The 19,439-nt window shown below is 38.6% G+C and overlaps 1 protein-coding gene across 1 annotated transcript; it reads left to right on the forward strand.

Moving 5' to 3' along the window:
- The first annotated feature begins 117 nt into the window (after positions 1–117).
- On the forward strand, positions 118–19,367 carry niban2a (niban apoptosis regulator 2a). Its single transcript, XM_029168362.3, has 14 exons — positions 118–356; positions 4,957–5,087; positions 5,549–5,677; positions 5,772–5,877; positions 6,073–6,240; positions 12,013–12,128; positions 13,121–13,225; positions 13,312–13,474; positions 15,026–15,213; positions 15,833–15,988; positions 16,172–16,285; positions 16,743–16,850; positions 17,055–17,166; positions 17,278–19,367. Exons 1-14 carry the CDS (start codon positions 302–304, stop codon positions 18,075–18,077), a joined length of 2,451 nt encoding a protein of 816 aa, XP_029024195.1. The 5' UTR covers positions 118–301; the 3' UTR covers positions 18,078–19,367.
- The last annotated feature ends 72 nt before the right edge of the window (positions 19,368–19,439 follow it).

The following is a 19,439-nucleotide window of genomic DNA, read 5'->3' on the forward strand; positions in this document are numbered from 1 at the left end:
TGTGGCCACACCCTTGGCAGGGCCAAACTGAACACGTTGGACCAGTAATGACTCGGAGAGGGTGTGTCCAACCACTGTGTGAACCGAACCTGTGTTCACCTCCTCCTCCTCCTTCGCCGCCCTCCCCAGTACCTCTGCTCCTGCTGTGAACAAAGGAGGTTAGTTAAGCCGTGTGCACTTCTCGCGGGGAAATAAAAGCTGTTTTCCAAGCGGATACTTCAGAAAAACAAAGCCCTGTTTTTCATCTGGAAAGCAACTTGAAAGCAGCTCGTTGACGTGCAGGATCTGATCGCCTTTAAACATGGGGGACACAGTTTCCTCTCACCTGGATGAGAGCAGACGGGAGATGATTACAGGTAGGAATGGGGCTGGTTAACACAGTAAACCTAACTGTAGTTTACTAAAATTATTTAATTCATATCAAAACAGTTCCGAAATGTTAAAAGAAGTTTGCAACAGTTTTCATATCTTCCAGCAGGGGAATAGTCATGGTGCTAGTAAATGACTCAAGACAGTTTTCTGTAGTGAATAACTTCTCTTAACTTCAGTATTCAGTTACCTTTCCTGAAAACTTCTTAAAGATACTGTATTTCATTTTTCCTCTTTTTCTCTAAATTGGACTGTCTAGTTTAGATAAGCAAACAATCCCTCAGCCTTTATTTGCACAAAGAAGTCAAATACCAAACATTCTCACTCAAATTTCTCAGATATTTTTCATTCTGTGGTGTGAGAGATGCTATGAGAGATTTTCAAAGAGCAAAGCATTTTGTCCAAAATGTTTCAGACCAGTGTTCCTCGTTTAGTACATGAGGCAAATTGCCTTGCTTGAAAGCTCAGCTGAACGCCTACTGTGCTGCAGGTCTATCTCTCAAAGATAATTAGTAGGTTCTCCAAAGAGGAGTATGTTTGTATAAGTTTGGTACTGACTGCTATTTAAAGTCTGACATTGCTCCGGCCTGTCTGTGAGTATTTCCAACATGCCTCTGAAATGTATTTTATTTTGTTCTTAATTCAAATGCTATGACAAAAAGGAATTAATGTAGCAGTCATCTAGCTCAGATGTGTTGCTTTTTAAAAACCCAGTTAGGGTAGTTTCAAGCGGGGGGAGGGCTGACATTCCTGCAGCATGCAGTGTAAGGGTTGTAAATTGTGTTAGGCATTGAAACCACTTCCAAAAACTAAAGCCTGTTCTTAAGCACTACATCCTTGTTCCTTTGTTTTGTTGTTGCTGATTTGTTTGTGAATTGCATCACAAGACTTAATGACTGTTTGCTGCAGTATGTGTGATGAAACAATCTCACTCTAACAGTCAACTAACTGGCTTTTGTGAGACTTTTAACTGCATTTTATGACATTTTTGCAATAACTAAAGTTGCCCGAGGACCAACAGGTATGGTCTGTGCAAGAAATCTACTTACGATTAAAAAAATGTCAAAAAGAAAAATACAAAAGGAATGAGTCAGTTTATGAGTATGTAATGAAGTAAGAGGCAGAGCAAGTAGAAACATGCCATATGATTAACAACCCTGGTTCTCTCAGATGCTGCCTCTGTGCCATCTTCACCTGCTTCTCTAGAGATTGCTTGCTGTCTTCTTTGCATGTATGTGAACACATTACATATTCTGCAAAGTAAAAATTACATCTGAATATCAATGTCCTATCAGCACTCACTGTTCCTGCTCAGCATTTCTGCTCTGGGAGTCTTGTTTGGTGATTTATCCATTCCTGCTGAAGCGAGTACCAAAATAATGGTGTAGGTCTTAGACCAAACACCTATTTGCAAAACGGTTAACACTGACGTCATTCAAACAGTCCAAATTCCATTATTTTTAGCCTTGGTGACCAAAGCGAAACCATCTGCTTGGTGACTAATAGATTTTAGTTTACATGTATTTTGGGTAATATTTACAATATTTTAACCTGCTATCTGTCTATTGAGTCAGATAGCCACCCTGGATGGCATAACATTAGCTTCAGATTCTACTGTAATCTAAACTCTAATTCAAAATGTTGCAGCCAGAGTTCTGATAGGACATTAGCTTCTCTGCACTGGCTGCCTGTAAATTGTAGGACAGAATTTAAAACTCTCCTACTCAGCTCCTTTTTATCTTAAAAGCCTCATAGTTCCTCATGCTTCCAGCAGAAACACTTTATTCCCAGAGCGCTGGGCTACTTGTGGTCCCTAGAGTCTTTAAATGTAGAACGGGAGGCAGAGCTTTTAGCTACCATGCTCCTCTCCTGTGGAACCAGCTCCCTGGTCAGGTTCGAGAAGCTGACATACTCTCCACCTTTAAAATCAGGCTTAAAACCTTCCTTTTTGATAAAGCGTACAGTTAGAGATGGTTCAGGTCACTGGCAATGATTGTTAGTCACAGGAACCATCTCTTAGTTAAGCTGCAATAGACATAGACTGCTGGGGGACTTAATTTATACACTGAGCTCCTCTGTTTCCTTCTACCTCTTTTGACCAATAACATCCCATCATTGTTCCATGTTTAACTAACCTTGTCTCTTTCTCTCCAGTAGTTGTGCTTCTCCCCCACCTTCTCTCTCTCTCTCCCCCACTCTGTCCTCACCTACATGTATCACTGGACTCAGAGCTTTATCTGTGATGGGCAGTTGCGGATCCAACCACCCTGCCTGTGTCCAGTCCCTGGTCCATCCATCCTGTGTCCAGTCTCTGATCCAACCATCCTGCCTGTGCTCTGTTGTTGCTTGTTGTTGTTGCTGTGCTTTTCTCTCTCTCCATCCCCTCTCCTCAACCGGTCAAGGCAGACCACATCCATCCTGGTTCTGCTGGAGGTTTCTTCCTCGTTAGAGAGGGAGTTTTTCCTCTCCACTGTTGCTGTCAAATTAAATGCTTGCTGTATGTGGAATCTGCTGGGTTTAGTTGTGTAAAGTCTTAAACCTTACTTTGTAAAGTGCCTTGAGATAACCTTGTTGTGATTTGGCGTAACATAAATAAAAAAATTGAATTGAAAATTGAATTGATGGGCAGATGCATGTCCATCCATCCTGCCTATGTCCTGTCCCTGGTTCAACCATCCTGCCTGTGCTCTGTTGTTGCTCTTTGTTGTTGCTGTGCTTTTCTCTCTCTCTTGCCCCTCTCACCCCAACCGGTTAAGGCAGATGGCCGCCCACATCTAGCCTGGTTCTACTGGAGGTTTTTTCCTCGTTAGAGAGGGAGTTTTTCCTCTCCACTGTTCCATAGTGGCATTTAAAGGCTTGCTGTATGGGGGGATTTGTTGGGTTTAGTTGTGTAAGGTCTTAAACCTTACCTTGTAAAGTGCCTTGAGATAACCTTGTTGTGATTTGGCGATATATAAATAAAATTCAATTGAATTTAATGGATTCAATAAATCAAAGCATTTCCTCATCTGGATCCAATTCCTTGAATAAAAGGCAAATTTGACATAAGCTACAAAGACAACAAATAGCAACAGGCTCCAATGATGCACTGATTCACACTGAGATCAGTGCTGTTTTTTTGTTTTCTACTGTGTTATGACTGATTCGACGAGTTCACTTACTTGGTTGCAAGTTGTATTGTTTGAAGGCAAAATTAGTTTTTTCTGCATATTTCAAATGTTTTGACACGATAAGGGCCTTTTGCAAACTAAACGTGTCATTATGACATTGGAGCAGCTGTTTAGACCTGTGTGTGAAGAAAACAGTTTCATTGGACAGCTGAGTTAAAGGGACCTATAAAAACTGTAATCACGTAACTATATAAGATATGATTTTGACCCCCATGTGAATGTGTCTGCTGATTTCTTTTCATTCGTGTGGTTCACGTTGGTTCACAAATACACAATTAAGGACACATGACCCATATTTTCCCCTCATTCTGGCATCGTTACTGACTTTCTGCAACGTTATCCAGCAGATGTATGTAGTGTGCTACACACCTCAGGATATGCAAGCACTGCTCCTTGGGAAACCTGATATTTTGTTGTCTAGTATGTTGTGTATTGGGATGTATAGTAAAGCAATAGAGCAGGAAAAATAAAGCACATGGACAGGTTTAGGATGGAACAAGAGGGCTAGTTGTGGTTTGTATTAGTTGTTTTCCTAAAGAGCTTGTTCCTGTGTACTGTTTCTAACCACCAGAGAAGCATCTCTGTTGGGGTTGGATGGCCCTGTCAACCATCACTTATCTGGGGAAATTTGTGATAGATATTTTTTGTAACAAGCTGATCAGGAGCTGACTACTGTACAAAGAGTTTTACATTTAAGTTTGGCAATGTTTCTGTAATTTAGAGATCCATCCATTTTTGGTCGACTGGTATGACACAACATACAATACCCACCTTAGCATGTTTTGTATCCCTGTACATCTGTCTCCTTCACATTCTCTCCCTGTCTGTCCTGTCAGCTCTTTCCTTCCTGTGCTACCCTTCCCCGGCTGACTTTCTTTTTCCTGTGTTATCCCTTGTATAAACAGATCATAGTCAACACTGTCTTCTGCTGACTGAGCCAGACAAACTGATAGGTCTGCAAATGGTACTATCTGTATTGTTGTATTGTGGGAAATGTCCTTTCCAGAAGCTTCTTGGACATTTATTAGCATGTGGTCTCCGGAAAGTTGTGGAAAAAAGGCTAGTAAACCAGAGGAAGTGGTTTGTGGAGGAAAAACAGTGGTTCCTTCTGGGAGATTAATATTTGTCCAAAATGACTGCAACCAATAATTTATTCCATTTTGAAATAATTTATTGTAATAAACAATGCATACAGAAGATTTGTTTTTGTGTAAGAAGTTCTGTCCCCAGTCAGTTTTTACAATATTTGAATGCATTCTGATAATATTTGTATAACATACGAGTTTTTTTTTTGTTACTGGGTGCACTTATGACCCTGAAAGAAAGCACAAAACATAATAGTGCATCTTGATGCAGTTTGTGTCTGTAAATTAATGTGTTTATGGCTGCTTTTTGATCTCCTGTTTAACTTCTGCAGCTCGCACCAGCAATGTAATGAAGGAGTTTAGCGACATGTACGAGCAGCAATACGCAGTTGCGCTCTTCAACAGTGTCCGCTTCGAGATAGAGGGAGGTGGAGGTACACAATCGCAGCTTCTTCACAGAAAGGCAAGCCATGTTTTTAAGAGACCATCCTGCTCATTGTATAAAATAAGTGGACATCAGCCAACTACACACAAAGGATGTGGCCTCCATTTGGAGGACTGCATTTTTAAATTCTCTAAAAAAATGAAAAATTGGAGTCCTTCTTTAGGTTTGCAAAAGTATGAATAAAATCCCAGGTTTAGTTGAGCCTAAAAGTATATAATAGTGTGAGCCTGGGCATCTCAGTGTTACACAAATGCATGAATGACCTTATTGTTGTTCCACAACATCATATAATGAGCCATTGGTTTCTGTATTCCTTCCATCTTTGTTATTGAATTTGCTGAAGATCCCTCTTTTTGTTTGTGGAAAGTAGGGCACATTTCACATACACAACAGAGATGCAGTTTTTTAATTTTTTTTTTCAATTAAAATGGATAAAAAAACAAACAAACTAATAACTAATAACAACTAACTTTGCTTAGGACCCTCTAGCTGGCAGGTCAATTTTCTCAGGAAGCCTGTTTCAGTACCTGGAGGAGAATCGGAAGTGGCGGAATCGCTTTATATCTGTGCCAAACAGCTACACCATCAGTATCTACGACAGCAAAGCAGTAAGAATTGAATAGAATTAATTGCTTTATTAGATTAGGCTGCTGTCTGATTAGCCAATTTGCACACTTTGCATGTTTGTTGTCTGTCTAATAGGCATATGAACGAGGGCTACATCCAAAAGTGACCATAAACTGTGCAGGGTATAGAGCTCTTACGTCAATGGAGGAGTACATGGAGTTGTTGAATACTAACCTGTCAGGTAGGAGCAGTATAAGAAAATGATTGTCATATACTATAAATGTACTAATATGTGAAAAATATATCTAGAATTCTAGGTTTATCTAGTAAAGTGGATTTAGACTGTTCTATATTCTATTTATCTGTATATTTACTTTATCTAAATTGTATATGTTGATATTTTTTTAAAATCTATTCTCTTGTTTTTCCTGACTAGATATCAAAGGCAAAGGGGGGGTTAATCCGGTCATCAAGTGTGCAACACAATTTCCCCTCATTCTCTGGCACCCTTACGCACGTCACCACTACTTCTGTGTTATGACAGAGAAGGAGCAGAAGAAGTGGCATGCTGTATTACAGGACTGCGTCAGACACAGTAACAATGGTAACAAGACACACAAACAGAATGACTTCACCTTTATTTACACTAAGAAGAAGCAAAGCAATGTACCACTAAACAGCTCCTAGACATTGTTAAAGCAGTGTTTAGTTGTCCTTACTCCCAGTAAACACAATGTGAACTGCCGCATTTTCTCAGTCTCTCTGCTTTACCCTGAGCAATTACAGTACTTACCTCTCACTGTCGCTTCACTTTTGTTGTGCATTATAGATAAGGGCGTGTGCAGCGTGCTCTGATGTGTGTCACAGTGTGAAGCCTGTTGCATTTGATCATTGACCTCAGAGTCTGAAATAATAATATAAGTATATTTGTTTTTATGTGTGGTTGTTCTCATGGTGTGCTATAATGCTATAAATTCTGTCTTAATCAGATAATCTGCCTAATTAAAATAATTATCTAAGGCCTTGTTTACTTACAGGCTTGTTTTTTGACAATTTGGAAATATTATTATATTATATTATATTATATTATATTATATTATATTATATTATATTATATTATATTATATTATATTATATTATATTATATTATATTATATTATATTATATTATATCACTGATGGTTTGTCTTTTTGTTTGGTTCTCATCTAATGGCTGAATGGGGGCTAGATAATTTCATAATTAACAACATGCTACCTTCTCTGAACTTGTGGCTTTTGAGACACTGTGTGAACAGTAAATAATACTCTTTGTCCAACACTATACATACACATCAGAGCTTTATGAGGTGATGAGTAATGTCACACTTTAGGATGGCTAGCCAATTCTGACTAGTTTGTGGTGGCTTATATGTATATGTATACATACAGGCTATAAAAGTGCTCAACGCGTTGATCTGAGCTACGTTGCTTTTGGTGAACAAATCATCTCTAAGTTGTGAGACTATAAAAGCCAAGTCGACATTGTTAGATGCGATAATCACATTACATTATGTCTGTTTATAAACCTGCTTCTTTAGTCAACTGAGCACATTAGCTTATCATTTGTATGAATTACAGGTCTGTCTCTCTCTCTTTTCCAGCCTTTATTTGTTTGATTTACGTATTTGTCAGCATATGGTGACTGCTTGCTCTTTTTTATAAGTTTATGTTGTCTTGGATGATGTTGTAATGTATTCTGCATTTCACAACGCAAATAAGGCACATATGTTTCATATGGGAGCAGAAGTGCTAATCGTGTACTATTAAGGTTTCTTCTTGTGTCTTTGTGTTGAGTCACAGCACTCTCATGCCTCTGTCAACACAGACATTTGAGAGTTTGTGCCGTCCACTCCATTTATTAAACAGTATCTGCTTGCAAGACAACTTTGGTCCATCTAAGGCTATGTACAGGCTTGGCTGTCAGGTGATAGGCATACCTATATTTACATTCTGCAGAACAGCTTAGAACCTATTCACCACCTTCACTTGAGGAGCATGTTACATTTTGACAGATATCTTGGTGCATGCCCATATACCTGAGTTGGTTGTTTCACCTCAAGGGTGCTTTATTAAAACTTAAAACAAACAGTTAAAGTTAGAGTCATTCATAAACAAATAACGGCTGCGGCAAACATGAGGAGGCTTGTTTGGATCCTGTTCGCGTGGTTGTTTAATGAGTGTTCTCATGCAAATTATGAAAAGTAGTTCATTGGCAGCATGCATTTGAAGGTTTTTCTGTTAGAAAAGCTATACAGTATTGTAACATTTGTTGCAGATAATATTTTCAGGGAAGGTGTCATACCTATATACTCTCTCCGCAATAAAAAAAATATATTAAATATTATTACTTTTATTAATTAGTCATATTATTGTTCTTTCAATTGTTTACAATTTAAAAAATAGCTTTTTTAATATTTTTCTTTTAAGAAAGAATATCTCGTCAACAACCAGGAGATTTTGGCCCAACTGCTAAAATCACAATCATGAGTTTACAGATAGACAGTTACATCTCTATGTGTAGTATGTGTTTAGGCTGGTGTCAGCAGCTGTAGTCTATATTAAACTGATTTCAGGGGATTGTAAGGATCATCGGGCACAAAGACTACTGTAACCTTATAGCTGTGAGTCTGGGCTTCTGGAAAATGTTGACAAACAGAGCCTGTTAGTGTGCTGCGATTACCATAGCTAGTGTGCTAGCTTCGTGTTTCTGGCCTGCACCGACTCGCCCAGTCTCACCTCACAGCTGTGCTTTAAGAAAACCCCAAAACAGGAAAAAAAAACCCTGAAGGATAAATGGCTTTGTAATCCAATCCCTGCTCTCAATGCAAGTCCGCCACACTTTTTCACACACATCCTGTATATGTTACTGTATGTCACTACTCCAGACAGGATACATTATAAAATGACTCTGGTTAAGTGTGTCTCATTGCATATCAAATAAACTATAGGCAGGACTACAGGGGTGTATTTATTTTACGATTTCGTAATGTATTTGCCAAACTTCTATTCTAAGTATCAGTCTTGCTTTAGAAATGAATGCCCATAAAGGCTACAGAACGATTACAGAAATGTCATGTAAAGCAGTTCCCAAGCTGAACACAGACACTATTCAGTTGGCTTTGATAAGCGAAAACCACAAGTTAGATATTCACACTGATACACCAAAGATCTTTTTGAATTAAATAAAGCACCCACTGTTTTTTTTATCTCTGTAATAAAACAATCAGCTGTTACTTTGCATCAACTTAACAGGACGAATTGCAAAGCATCTTGGTAATCAGTTCAGTTAACAAATGACCTCATCTCAGCACAGTGTTGCAGGCAGTTGATTGATTAAACTGGACAGAGAAAATGTGCTTTAGAGTATAATGAGAACAACAGTAAAATATTTTATAAACTTCAGACCAATAATCATAATTAAATCATATCATCATAATTTACTGGAGTAAATTGCTAAACAATCAATATTTCAGCTGTCAGCTAAGCGTCTTTTAGTGTTTTAACTTTTTTTAAATCAATGCATTTAAAAAAAATTATATTACCGTTGATTGTTTTGGCGCTTGCTCTTTGATCAACAGACGTGCTGAAACAGGGCACAGCATTTATAGTCTGCCAGTGCTCGAAGCTGCTGGTGGGCCACTAAAGGCCCATCAATCACAGCTGACTCTCCACCCCCTCAATCTTTAAAACTACTCACCAACCCTCTGCTTTGAACCCACAAACCTCAAAATTCTGCTTAGCAAGATGCCACCCAGAGTATATGTACACAGGAAGATAAAGGAAAAGCTAAACCCCGTTTTTTCAGTTATTGAGCAGTTTGCTTCCCAACATGCAACATGAGTCAGATATTTCCACTCTCTGGAGACTGGTCACTTCCCAATTTACAGTCAGAAATATTAAATTTGGCTTTTTTGCTGCTACTGGAGGCAGGGATCTGTTTAGACTTAGTCATCTGAGTGGCTGAAGGTACACAGTATAATAAACAGTGACTGTTTATTATACTGTGGGTTTGGCTGACTCGCTAGAGCTACACCATAAGTGGAAATCCTTATGCAACTGCTACAGCAGCAGTAATTTATAGCACATTTGAAACCTGCTTTGATCTTAAGACCTGATGCTCATCAAAGTCTCATTGAACTGTACATTATTTGACATCTAAACATTTGAAATATGTGTGTGTATAAGCCTATGAACCCGTCTACAAGTGTAGATAAAGTCCTGTGAACCACTTAGGGCTATGAATAAATTGCTTGAATAAATGTTACCACATGTCCTATTTATACATGGTGCACACACACACAAACACACACGCACACGCACACACACACACACACACACACACACACACACACACACACACACACACACACACACACACACACACACACAAATTGTCTCCCTGGCGCCAGGAGGAAATTTCTCCTTTTGTTGGCAAGGGGAAACATATAAAAGAATTGACATTATATATTGTTATTCACTTTTTATTCACTTTAATATTTTATTCAGTTAAATTAGCAAAACAGTTTTTTACACATTAGTACAAAGATTTGGTTGCCACACAGTGAAAACTCAAAGGCAACCACAATGACTGATGTTACAGCCCAGTGGTTCAGGCTTTACTTCTTCCTGTCACACACATTTGCTTTTACCCACCCATCCATTTAAGAAAATGACTTGGAAAATAAAAGCCTCTATGCTTTGGAGCTTTTATATAGACTTTTTTAATTTAGAGATTCAGTTAACAAATACTTACCAACTCCACTTCATACCTACTGTTTATTGTAGGTTGCCTGCGTGCAGTGCACCAAGCTTGTGATCTGGAAGTTACATAGCAACTGGGCTGGCTCAGTCTCCTTAACAGTACACTTAGTGGGAGGTATGTTGCTAGTCAACTGGTGATCAAATAACAGGTGGCTGAGTTGTTTTGAGTTAAAATGCAAGTACAGACAATACATTCACATAAACCTCTTTGTGTGCTTATCACACAAAAGTTTTTGTGATAAAGCAGTGTTTAGTTGTCCTTACTCCCAGTAAACACAATGTGAACTGCCGCATTTTCTCAGTCTCTCTGCTTTACCCTGAGCAATTACAGTACTTACCTCTCACTGTCGCTTCACTTTTGTTGTGCATTATAGATAAGGGCGTGTGCAGCGTGCTCTGATGTGTGTCACAGTGTGAAGCCTGTTGCATTTGATCATTGACCTCAGAGTCTGAAATAATAATATAAGTATATTTGTTTTTATGTGTGGTTGTTCTCATGGTGTGCTATAATGCTATAAATTCTGAAGTACTACAGCAGTACTACAGCAGACAAGGGTGTGCAGGGCATTGTGCCCTGAACTAATAATTCACATTATTAGTTGTAGGCCACTGGCCATCTGTCCCCCAGACACCTACCAACACGGAAACATTGTGTTCTCTAAATTCCCTTGAATTCTTACACTTTTACAGCAGAGCTAGGGAGCAGGGAGAACAGACGACTGGCTTTTCACTGTAACCTCTTCCTGACTTTGTCAGCCTTCTTTGAGTCCCAGATAAAACAACCTGATAGACATTTGGCACATACTGTACTCACAGCAATTAACATTGCTTTGCAACGGAAATGTTACATGAAGCAGAACTATCCATTCATTTTTTGGAGTAAAGCTAATTTACTTTTCATGCCAATCATCTTTTTTAGTAGATGGATTTGTGTTTTTTATTTTGCACTGTATGAGATAAGGCTAACAGAGGCAAAATGGTTCAGTTACAATATCAGTATTAGCTAAAAATGACATCTTCAGCTGCACCACTGGTTGTAATATAGCTGTAGTGGTGCCTTTTGTTAATATAATGAGAAAACACAACTAACACACCTGAAATGTCAGTTTCCTTTTTATGAAAATAATCTCTGCTTTCAAAGACAAACTGACAATCATAGGATTGTTTTATTCCATACACCTCTTTTGTGATCCTTTGTGAGGTGCCTCTATTGTTGTGTTGGCTAGGTGTGGCAGAAAGCCCAGCAACCACGTGAGCATCTTCCTGTTTTTAGGGATGCCTTTGCCTGATTTAGAGCAGGCTGTCTGTGTGTTGTTCCACCCTTCAGGAAGTGAGACTGACAGTTGGCCTAAACGATCCTCCCAGCCTGCCTCACGGGGGTGACTCAGATGTTATGTAAATGGTTGCTAATGTGGGTTTCTGCAAATGCAATCCAAATCCAAGCAAACAATAACTTCATATCAAGTCAACCCCTTATTTAACCATAGGTGTTTTGTAAGCTAAAGAAAGCATTCTTGATATTATTTCTAGTCATAACTGAGTAATGTCACAGTCTGCTCTCTTTTTTACCTTGACAGGCCTTTCAGAGGATTCCACTGTTCATACGCCAGCCTTCACTGATGCTGTGAGACTTCTTAGACAATCAAAGGAACACTACGGTACTTGGGATATGATGTGTGGAACACCTCCTCAGGTCAGAATTTCAGTCTTGCTCTGTGGTTCTTGTACACAAAAACATGGGTCTACATCAGGGGTGTCAAACTTACGCCATCGAGGGCCACTGCTAATTGCCCATAGACAATAAGTTAATTGAAATGGTCTCTAAGCAGGACCCCACCCCTCAACATGCAATCATGCAAACACACCCATAAACTCAGGGTGTTACTGGGGCCTCTCCACTCAATCGGTCCCTTTCAGTTTTCCACCAGAGCTTCAGAGCTACTCAGTGTGTTTGTAATGGTCACCTTTTCTCCATTAATCTGCTTCCTGTCTGTTTCTGCTTACTCCAGTACTCCAATTAATGATTATGTGGACTTGTTAAAGACACAAAAAACATGTTTTTTGACACTAACAAAACAATTCAGATGCACTGAAAATTGGCAAAATTAAGCTTTACAAACACATAACCTATGTATTTTATGTACTAATTTAATAATCTTTTCTAAAAGATTGTATGTGAAAGAAGTCAAACTCCTTCAGATGTTGTCAGACTTCCAATTTGTTTTTGTGCAAGTAAGAAGGCCTAAGTACAAAGTCAGGTTCAAGATTTTCTTGTACAAATTACATTTAGTAGCTCAATTTTGTGTGTGTGTGTGTGTGTGTGTGTGTGTGTGTGTGTGTGTGTGTGTGTGTGTGTGTGTGTGTGTGTGTGTGTGTGTGTGTGTGTGTGTGTACCATTTAAACCAAGTACCATTTAAACCAGTATCCAGCTGCATACCATCTTAGTGACCCCCACTATATATTATTATTATGTTATTTTTGTTTTTCTTTGGGAGCATATCAGTTGTTTTTGTGAAAAAAATGAAAGTCCCTATTTATGACATTTGCTATACTGTATGTACTGCTCATAACTGCTAAAAAGCTGGACCAACTTCATAGTATGGCCTAAAAAGACCATTAGATGCACATACTATATGTATACAGACTACAACTGTGTGAATGAAAGAATGATTCATATTTGTGCAGATTTTAGCTAACCTTGTGATGGAAACCCTTAGCCCTGAGCTTAAAAACGTGATAAGTCCACGACTCAAGGGCAAAATGCACCAGAGGCAGAGAAACTGGATGCTGGTACGTTTATTTTACTGCACAATGCCCTGCACACCCTTGTCTGCTGTAGTACTTCAGTTGTGCTTTTACATGACTCTATCTACCAGATCTCCGATGGAGTGTACAGACAGGTGTTGTCCCAGACCAGTGGACAATACCATGCACTGGTAGAGGCCTGTGAGGCGCAGAGAGCTCCACTGGATGCCAGAATACGAACCGACATGGACCAGATCATCACATCCAAAGAACATGTCAGCAGCAAAATACGAGGTGACCAACGATCTGCAATTGAATTTTTGTTACACAATCAGTGTGTTGGAAACACAAGGAGCACAAACTGTAATAATTGTGTGGACCAGTTTGGTTTCTTCAGAACCAGAAGCTTCCACATCTCATTATTACTTTCGTGACTAGTTTACCTAAACATATTCAGAATAGTTCAATTAAATTTTTTTAGAAAAGTCCTATACCATATCTTGAGTCTGTCACACCAAGCCTAGAAGGCCTTATGCTGAACATGACATGACATACTGAACATTAGATAGGAGAATCCCTAGTACACAGAGTGTGGGATGCTCCTATCAATCAAAAATCCATACACAGTGTATGGCTTATTTATTACCTTTGCGTAGGACTGCACAGGTAATCCTTTAATCTTTTGATAGGGTTACTGCTGATAATACTGCAATTATCAGCAGTTACTGCTGATAATACTGAAACTATCACTGATAATTGTTGAAATTCAGCTAATGACCAGATATGGGAATGTTAAATTTTAGATATAATTGACATCCTCACAGGTTGTGTAATAACAATTATTATAATTTGTGCTCCTTGTGTTTCCAACAAATCAAATAAATAACAGCAATTCATAAATGCTTGCAAGAGCAAAACCCTAATCGGGCATATTTACAGCCATTTACTCCAGAGTTGAATATGCTACATTTTTTAATTTATTTTGAATGCCCACATCATTCCTCCTCCTCACATGCCAACAGGCTATATAAAATAACTTAGTTTACTGGCTGCTTGCCGTTCCATGTAACGTGATCCTCCCAACTTCAAGTACAAGCGTCATTGTTTGCCACAGTGATATGTATTCAGGAGTTATTGTCACAGCAAAGCCATCACTTTGACCACTGAAAAACTGAGCAGAGCTTATGGTTCTGGACACCACTGTAACTAAACCACCCTCTGACAGTTCCCACATTTTTCACACTTGAAAAGGACTTTGACTTTATTGGTTCCTCCTTTATTCATGTATCTCATTTTGTGTTATGAATTGGCCACAACAGGGACCGAGCATCCACCCTTCAAGTGGTAATCCAGTCAGCTTTTCATTTCAATAGTTAACTAGGCCCAGGCTGATCAGGCATTTATTGTCATGTAGATCGTTTCCCATTCAGCTAAAGTGGTAGAACTGCATTCCAACACCTGCCACGGCCAGCTTGCTTCTGACTTTCCCCCGTGATACCACAAGTTACCTGCACTAAACAACATTTTTTTGGACATAAGAGGACTGCAGAAATTTGAGAGACGTAATTTGAGACATGTATTTAATTCCTTCAGACTTTATCAGAACCATGTTACGTTACTAACGTGTGTACAGCAAAAAAAAGTAAGATGCTGGGATTCAGTTGAAATGTGTGTTTACACAGGCACACAATACACTGTACATTGTGATAACATCATATTGATTCTTGTAAGAGTTGTATCTTTGCTTTTATTCATATGTTGACCTAAGCTTTAATCTGTGTAGCCTTATTTCTTTCTAAACTGCATCCACTACTGATGAATATGTTTTTCCTCCCATCTTTACAGCTCTAGTGTTGCCCAAGGCAGAAAAGCTCCTCCGATCCAGCGTCCAGCCCTACATCAACTCCATACTAGACGCCCTGATGGAGCCCACTAGCAGAGGTTTCGCGGAGGTCAGGGATGTTTTCTTCAAGGAGCTGGTGGAACTCAGCAAGAACTCTCTTAATATCGGGGGGGGGGAGAAACTAGGAGAGGTGAGTTTTTTTTTCTTTTGGTCACAACTATCCCTAGTCACACCAAGGTAGTTGCTTCCTAAAAAAAGTACAGTAAATAAACTGGTTACTGGTCATGCTGGTCAGCCACAACATGAAAACAACTGAGTAGTAGACCAATTAATTTATTAGTTCTTTAAAGCGAGGCAACTTTTATTAAGCAAAACATTTAAACTGCAGGTCATAGTATATTCAACAATCAACTTAATTCTAATAATTCTGTCCATTTCTGAAATTTTGTGCAGAGATGGTGGGATATAATATGTAATATCTTAGTACGTACATGCCCCGTTATGATTGAAATTGTTTTGTGAAACATAAATAAGTTTAAGCTAATGTAAAATATGATTTTGTAGTGTGTAGTGTTTATATAATTTATTTGTATGATTCTCATCAGCAAGCATTAAAGAGGCATTATGTTTGTGAAGTCCTGGCAGTGTCAATGCTACCCTTTAATTAGACGTCAGGAAGTATCGTTGTGTGAACTCTATGAATTTTGAATTTTGTCCTTTTTTGTGTAAAATCATCAATCATCATGTGGTCGATACGATGCACCTACCTTGACTATCATGTTCCCCCAAATCCCTCATCCCACCCCCAGCACATGGAGAGGCTCTCCATGCTCGCCTTCCACCCAGTCAAGATGCAAAGCTGCTATGAGAAAGTGGACCAGCTCAACTTGGAGGGTCTACAGCAGAGGTTTAGTGTCTCCAGTCCCTCTGTGTTCATTGGCAGAGCTCAGATTCTCATGGGGGAGGTAAGATAGGCGGCCCTTTCTCGCTTGGTTGCATGATCACAAGTAGTGTTACTCCCTAATTCTTATGAAAGCAAGACACACTGGCAACCTGTGTGAAAGTCTTTACTTCCACCTAATGGACAAATGGAGTAAGACTGTTTGTAAAGATTGGTTACTGTCACATTATTTCACATTTTTTTACAGCAAATGGACAATGCAGTGTACACATTTGAGCAGATTTTTAATCAGCGTTTGGAAGCCAAGGGAGGAGAGGACATGTGTAAGACCATCCAGAGATGCCAGGACAGGGTGCTTAAGGTAAAATGGACAAATTCTAAAAAAAAAACCTTGTAGAAAAATATTAAATGTGTCTCTATTTTAGTTACAGCACAGAAAGTGAAACATGGATATGATACTATTGAAAAGGGGAATGATGAGTCCAGTATAGATTCATATGTAATAGAACATGAAGAATTGTGACCTGTATGTAACTTTTGAAGCTGAATTTTGGTGGTTAGGGTGGCTTATCTATTATAATACATAATGTTTTTCATTGTCCTTGCGGTAAAGTAACTACATACAAAATGAAAGTACAATGTTTTCTAAAATGCTGTTTAGTAAAACTAGCAACAAATAGAAATCCTGTACTTAAGTACGTTAAAAGTACACAGAAATTTAGCCATGGAGTTTTACAATCATTTTTATTCAGAATTAAAATAATAATGTGAAACATGTGATCTGCTGAAGTCTTTGAGCCCATTATGTGTTTTGTCAGAAATTTGATTACGATAGCAGCACAGTGCGCAAAAAGTTCTTCAGAGAGGCTTTACTGCAGATCATCATCCCATACATGTTACAGCATCTTGCTCCATCCTGCTCACCTGTGAGTAGCACCCAACACAACCTAATGTTTCTTTATTTTATCTGCTCATATGTTATTACAATATTGTGACTCAGTCTAACTACCGAATGCACTTATTTCAGTCACATTTTTCTCTGTATTAATAAAAAAAGCTGTAGGAATAAGATTCATAAATCTTTTGGTAAGATTCATAAAAAGTTTCAGAAAAATCACTTTGTTTCCCAGGACTTGCCTCGCTTCAAAGAACTCATCTTTGAGGATTTCTCTCGTTTCCTGCTGGTGGAAAATATATTCGAAGAGGTGGTTTTGCAGTCAGTTACCAAGGACATAATGATGGGTGAGGATAACAGAAGATAAATTTCTTTTTATTTTAGCATCATCCAGTACAATAATTTATTTTAACTTGAATGAATGACTTGAATAATTCCCTGCTTCTATCTGTGTCCAGCTGTAAAGGAGGCAGCTGTCCAGAGGAAGCACAATCTCTACAGAGACAGTATCATTCTGTCCAACAGTGACCCCAACTTGGATCTGCTTGGAGAAACTTCCCCAGTGGACTGGTCTAGCAAATTTGGGGCAGACGAGCAAGAGAGCCCTATCAGCTTTGGGACTGTGGGAGAGGGGTCTGGGAAGAAACGCAGGCAGGTGGTGTCCATGATCCAGTTGGAAGGGATGCCTCTCCCCTATGAGTCCTGTCTGGAAGTTCCAGGTGTGGAGCTAATTCCTGAGGAGGATGCTGAGGTGTCTGAGGAAAAAAAAGAGGCCAAAGAAATTGAGAACACAGGCCCTTTAGATGATCCAAAGTCCCCTGATAGTGTAAATGAAATTAGGGATCTGATAAATCCAGTGGTGGAGATGTTGGTGTGTATTTCAAAGGATGATCAGAATGAAATGACCAATGGGGCGAAGCCAACCACCGGCACCACGACGATGGAGGATGGGTTGAAGGAACAGGTGATACACATTACCACTGTAGTGGAGGATGTCCCTAGTAAATCTCCAGTAGACAAAATGTCCCCACAGACCATCCTACAGAAGTTAGCAGGAAGCCCACATCGGGAATCTGTCATCAAGAAGGCCATTGATGAAATAGATACAGCAGTGCTGGAGGGTGACGGAGAGAAAATCGTTGAGGTAGCAAAATCCGATACAGAGTCACCAATGCCACTGACCACAGACTCCAGTTCGTGCTTGAATAGAGAAGACAAAATCCTCAAGCCAGCAGACACGGAAGGGATGTTAGGATAAGAAGACAATCCTCTGGGATTGGAGAAAAGCACAGAGACCAAACGTTGCATCAAATGCGGAGGGAGAATAGTGGATTGATGCTGGTTCAATTAATGTTGCATTTACAAGTTGCTGTTGTTGATATTTCAAAATCAAAAATTAAGTCTGCTGTCAGCACCACTCTGTGGTGATTGGTTCCCCTCAATTATGTACAACACTTATATTCATATACATGGAAAACTTCTTTAGGTCATCGGGGTTTTTATGCCAAGAGACCTATGCTTCTCCTCACAATGGAGTCAGTAATTTTTTTTTTTACATAATGTTAAATTTGTCTTTCACGTCTGCAAATGGAAGTGTTCACATTCACCTGAATGTGAGTTTTCACATTCAGATCTAATGTATGTATGTAGTAAAATTTCTTACGGTTTTAATCCTTATCCAGTAAGCACAGCCTACATCTGGACTTAAAAAAAATTTGATTCCTTTTCCCCAAAAACACACTAATATTTTGGACTATGTCTTTTTTTATACTTTTTAAGCATTTCTTATACTTATCCACATGGCCTTTATGTTTCAGTAACAAATTGTCAGGGAATTATTAATATTACAATTATTACTGCCATAGTTATTACCAAGATGTTTTTGTTTCTGACATGTGTGGAGGATAACACAGTAACCTCAGTAAACTCATTTCTTGTGATTTTGCTTTTGGATGCAGTATAATATGTTCTAGGCTTTCTCATTGAGTCTTCTTGTTATGAGAAAGAAAAAAATAATTTAATGTAATCTGGATAGAACTGTTTCAATTCAGTATCATCTTATGTGCTGATCTACCATATTACTGATATGTATCCTTTGAGAATACACACATTCTGTAATAAATCATGGCCTAATTTGTTCTAAGAATGTACTTTTTTAATAACTTTAAGAGGTTTTCTTGAAATATCTATTTAATATAAAGTATAAATGCATAGGACAAAGTAGAAACATTTGAATTTAACCTTTTCAGTTAAATGTAATTATTTATATATTTTATTCAACCAAAAGGCATAAAATGTAAATTTACCTTTAGTCCGACACTTGGATCTATATACACGGATAGGAATAATCTATTGTAACTGCATCAAAGGCACATCTTAAGTTTGCTCCATTCAGAATGTTGCTGTTTGCTCCACAGGAGGATCACTCACTGTCACCTTTTTTATTTATTTAAAAAACTAGTGTTGTGAGTAACATACGTATGTCAACAACTGGCTTTTAACTTCAGTCTGAAATGTAAAAATATAAATAAAAATTATTTCAACAATGTTTTTGGGAGTTAAGTCTTTCTTTAGAATTTAATTAGAATGAGAATTAGAATTTAGGTCTTTGTAACTATAC

This window comes from Betta splendens, chromosome 12, assembly GCF_900634795.4.
Source record: "Betta splendens chromosome 12, fBetSpl5.4, whole genome shotgun sequence".
NCBI lineage: Eukaryota > Metazoa > Chordata > Actinopteri > Anabantiformes > Osphronemidae > Betta > Betta splendens.

What these genes read in the sequence shown, in the direction of transcription:
- niban2a (XM_029168362.3), top strand. Translation starts at nt 302, where the DNA reads ATGGGGGACACAGTTTCCTCTCACCTGGATGAGAGCAGACGGGAGATG. An exon ending in GGCAGAGAAACTGGATGCTG is followed by an intron (nt 13,226 to 13,311) that starts GTACGTTTATTT and finishes TCTATCTACCAG; the next exon opens with ATCTCCGATGGAGTGTACAG. An exon ending in TGTCAGCAGCAAAATACGAG is followed by an intron (nt 13,475 to 15,025) that starts GTGACCAACGAT and finishes CCATCTTTACAG; the next exon opens with CTCTAGTGTTGCCCAAGGCA.